Source organism: Perna viridis, chromosome 14 (assembly GCF_037379345.1).
Source record: "Perna viridis isolate PV_CMFRI_1.1 ecotype Kerala chromosome 14, ASM3737934v1, whole genome shotgun sequence".
Lineage (NCBI taxonomy): Eukaryota > Metazoa > Mollusca > Bivalvia > Mytilida > Mytilidae > Perna > Perna viridis.
The window spans coordinates 12,666,077-12,671,079 of NC_142458.1; the positions used below are offsets into that span (position 1 = coordinate 12,666,077).

Genomic DNA, 5,003 nt, shown 5'->3' on the forward strand with positions numbered 1-5,003 from the left:
CATATTGTTATGTTTTGTATATAGATGCAATAGGAAATAATAGATATGTATTCACCACTAGAGAAATATTACTTGAAGCCTGTGTAAATATCTTGAATACATTTCCATCATAATGCAAGTAAAAAAAAAATACTCCTGCATGAAACTTAGATGGGTGTCAGATATTCTAGATACTCTTTCATATGTTTCAGATTTGGCAATCGTATAAGTACATATATAGTATTTTAATTCCGGTTACGTTCGAGTAATGTTAATTAAATTATGTATTGCATGTATTTGTTACAATATGGAACTATTTTTTACTAAATATGGATAGTTATGGTTAAGTGGTTCTCTTACTTAACTTTAAATAGTTTAGTGATTATACTTTAAACTTAATCATCGTTTCGTCACGAGTAGATGTGCACGTTATCCAATTGTGATTTTACAACACCTGCATACTGCAATATCTGCAGATATACACGAATGCGTGTTATTACGAAAAAAGGGGAGCCATCTTCCTCCAGCACATCCTCCAAAAACTATTAAACAAACAAAACGTTCTACATTTAAAACTAAATTTTTGAACCAAACGAAATATTTTCTCATTGAATCTTAACTACTTTTCACAAACAAATTGAAATGAAAATATAAATATATATACTTTCTTCATTATATACCATAATGTCGACATATGTACACGTCTTTTGATTAGTACAATTTTACATTATAAGAAGATGTAATTTACGTTTTTTTTTGTTTTTTTGTTTTTTTGTTTTTTGTTTTGTCTGTTTTTATTTTTTGTTTTTTGTTTTTGTTTTTTGTTTTTTGTTTTTGTTTTTTGTTTTAGTTTCTGTTATTTTCTATTTTAATCACTAAAATAAAATCTAAAGACGAAGTAACTGATGCTATGTGCATATACATGCCGATACAGTTATTCATATTATTCATATTTTGAACGTGAATTGACGCTTTGTTTAATTTTCTTCCTTGTATTTTTCAAATATTCTTCATACATGCGTGTAATGATGTAACAACAGCATGATGAAATAAAACGAATAACTAATTAGGCACCACCTCGCAACATTGAGTGACACCACCAGGAATGTAGTCATTAAAAACAATGAAACACGTGACATAAGCCAGTAACACGAACATATAAAAGTAGGGACATCAAACAGTATCATATCATTCTTGTGTTTGATACCTTCGACCATAAAAGCGACATTTACATTGATTTAACATAAGTTTTCTTATCAAGGTAGAGACCGATTATTGAGGTAAGTGTCATATGTAATGCCATATTTTGTTATGCTGGTAATGTAATGTTAATATAGTTATAACGTTTTATTACTGAGGGTTGCTTGATTTATAGTTGCGGTTCACGCCAACGCCGCCAATTATAACTCTACTGCTGTCTTACTTAGACGTCTTTAATATGGAATTTTAAAATTCTCTTGTATTTTGTTTCAATTCGCTAGAAGCATCAAACATGCATTTTGACGTTGATGTGAGTATTTTGCACACGTAGTATTTGTACTAGGCAGACATGTCATTTGGACTATGCATATAATAATCATCGTTTCTAATATTTTCTAAACCAATACATTTTTTGCACAAAACACTGACACATTTTACAAACATTGTTGAGACCTACACATATTTTAAACATTTTACATGGGAAAAAAGAAAATTTGAAAATCAAATCTCTGTTTAATTTCAACTTTTTTTAATTATTTTAACTTTAGATGCTAACTTCAACCACATCATCAAGACTAGCACTTCCGGAAATTGATACTCTCTGTACAGGACGGCGAGTACTGATCGATTACATGACTGATAGTCAGCTAACTGAAACATACAACATGATCCAGGAAGCTGCCAAATATGGGGAAGGGTATGGAATTGATGAGTTTAACTCAGAAAAGGAGTTTCGAGAGGAAATTCGTGGCAGTGACTGCTTTGCAATTATGTGTGAGAATACAAAGACACTGCTTGCAAGCGTTATTGTAGCAGTGAGTAGGTTCTATCGAGGCCATGGATCTATTGCTGATCCTTTTGTCATCGTAAAGAGAACAGAAAGGCGGCAAAGGTTAGGGGAATTTTCAATGAAAATCGCTATTGACTTTGCCAAGCGTCTTGGCTACCTGGGAATGTATGTCGACACCTTCTCGAACAATACTGCAATAATTAAAATCATTGATAACATTGGCGGGTTTACTCAAGTCGGGTGTTTACCCATTGGTGGCAAGTTACAAAACGGGAACATTGTAGGTAGTGTTATTTTCTATTGTAACTTTGCTGATGAAAACAACAACTGCATCAACGAGACATGATAAATGGATGAGGGAAATTTGTAAATAATGCCACTCTTGGCATTGTAAAGTACCATTCTATTCAATAAACCGCTACTTGCAGGTCAAGTAGACATGAAAAAAATGTGAACAGCTGGATTGTTTATACTGAGCGGAACTGATTACAATGGCTCAAAACAGAACTGACGAGCGTGTAACGTGTATGAATAGAAAGTGATCAAGGCATTACATTATGTACTGTATAGAAAATTACATTGTATCAAAATCCATGTATGTACAACATGAATATGTGCTTGAATGTACAGTGTACAATATCTGAACATATAAAGATATTCTGATATTAGATAACGAATTGTTATTATTTTAATGTATTTAACACATAAAACACATTAAAAACTATTTCAGCCCATTGTTGAACACACCACTCGCACTAGTGGTAGGAGGTTTTGAGCAGGGGTCTGTTTAAAGCAAGCACTTTAATTATTTTATCATAATGATGTTGCATTGTTCATATATAGATTCGTTACAGGTATACGCAAAACAATATAATGCAAATGCTCTTGCATTGGACAGTCGTTCTTTTTTAACGGTTTATGTTGAAAAGCTTTCACTGAATGATAAGTAAGCGATTTTTGTTATAAAATTTATAGACTTCAGAAAAATACAAACAAATACCTCTATGAACTTTATGAGAACACAAAAGTACAAACAAGTAGTGAAAAATTTCGATTGCCAAGGCACGGAAACAAAGCAAAGAAAATGCGATTATGAAAAGACACAAATATAATCACTCAAACATAAATTAGGCTTGTTTTTGTTCTGTTTTTGTTACTGCCCGTTGAACCGTACAACACTCCATACTACATTCTACTCCTGTATCCTTTTTTCACAGCTACATTAAATAAAGCTTCATTGATTGTAAAAATATGATTTTTTTGTGGAAAAAAGTTTAGCGCAAAACAAAACTACTGAAAATTGGATCAAATTTTCAAAAAGGACATATAAACCCAAAAAGATATTAAACGACTAGTGTTTAAAATGACATTGAAACGGAATGTTTGGATTAAAGAAATGGATCGGCTAAGACATATGTTTGATTCTCCAAAGCTAAAAATACATTTGGATTTATATAACGGGACCCACAAAAGTGTCCGGTTTAGATAGGTTTTATGATGTTTGTTTAAAACAGGTTTCACTGTAGTTTGTAAAATGTTTCTTAAAATGAAATTATTCATAAACATAAAAAAAGTATGTTGGGAAATTGTGCATGTAATATGTTTTGCATTACTTCAAAAGAATACAAGGGTTAACGTGTGCAATTAATTTTCAAAATTTATGGATTCGGTAACAACATGTTAGGTTATTGGCCAACGGAGACGTCCAAAAGACATAAAATATTACAGGCGATACTGTAACACTTTCTTTCAGTCAAGGTCATGTTAAAAAAATCAAACCTATAAGCCTTGACTCGGATATTTTTTCTACACTGTAGTGTAATGTCAATATACCCTTCGGAAATATTTTTAGGAGCAAGCTCAGTTGGTACTTCAACGAGGTTAATTCTACGAAAACCTTTATAACTCTGGCATATTTCAATCAAATTCAATACGAAAATGTACAAAGAATGAGTAAATAGGAAGAGGATATGTAACCTTGTGCGATCTATACGATATTGAAATTAGAATGACATTACTATAAATGGAAAGAAAGAAAAACATTGCATGAAAATGTAAATAGGACTGTTTTATTATGGGTTAATGTAAAAAAAAAATCGATACGTTTAATCGAATGGAATTTGGTGTGAAATAGAATTAATTAAAAAAAAACATAATCGACTTTTTTTCGTTTTTCCAAGTCATTACAAGTTTCAGATTTTTCTCAACGCAGTTTCTTTTTGAATTTGGCCAATTGTTACGAAAAAATAACAGAAATGTTATCTTTAAGGTAATTCTTTGTAGAAAAGCTTAATCTCCTTGTACTAATACACATTTAATAAGTGGTCTTCCATATCCATTATTCTACTTTTCTGTATTAACTATCCTGTTTTCCCCCTTTTTAAATTATGTTCCTCTTTTTAATTATATTTTCTATTTATACATTTCAATCTTATTACTTTTGTATTTTATTTAATTATTCGGGAACTCGGTTATTCAAACTTTTATATAAGCAAGTTCAACAAAAGGTCAACTTTCGATTGCCCGATCATCATGTGTTATTTTCCGGATTTGCAGCATGTTACTTAATACGTTCCTGGTTCTATTATTGCCGCCATTCTGTCTGGAGTCCATACGGGTTCTCATGAGTGTACGTACTGCCATCAAATAGTGTTTATATGTACCTTTTACAAACATAAAAAGTACGAACTAATGTTCTAGAAATCCCCTCATACGTTTTCAAATTGATTTTTTTTTAATTTTTTGTCATCTATTTGCATTCCGTAACGTCGAGATAAGTGATCAAGAACGAAATCGGGTAAAATTTAAATAGAGACGATTTTTTAATGATGGAACCCAGCCCAAATGTCTTCTGCTTTTTCTATTTTTTATACTGGTGCATTGTAAAATTCCTGTGTATTCGAATCTTAAACTAGAAGGTTTAAACTGTTTGAATATTTTTCCATTTAAAAAAAAACTTGTAAGCAAAATTGTGAGAATGACGAGACTACTCTCTCTGTATTTGGCAAAGCATGGGTTAAAAAAGATCTGGTTA

The 5,003-nt window shown here is 31.4% G+C and overlaps 1 protein-coding gene across 1 annotated transcript; it reads left to right on the top strand.

The window, feature by feature from the left end:
• The first annotated feature begins 1,111 nt into the window (after positions 1-1,111).
• LOC148598241 (uncharacterized) lies at positions 1,112-2,642 on the top strand. The gene is made up of 2 exons (XM_088561983.1): positions 1,112-1,259; positions 1,728-2,642. Exon 2 carries the CDS (start codon positions 1,728-1,730, stop codon positions 2,313-2,315), a length of 588 nt encoding a protein of 195 aa, XP_088418109.1. The 5' UTR covers positions 1,112-1,259; the 3' UTR covers positions 2,316-2,642.
• The last annotated feature ends 2,361 nt before the right edge of the window (positions 2,643-5,003 follow it).

Bases quoted from the DNA above. Each gene is read 5' to 3' on its own strand.
- LOC148598241 (XM_088561983.1), top strand. From the start codon at position 1,728: ATGCTAACTTCAACCACATCATCAAGACTAGCACTTCCGGAAATTGAT.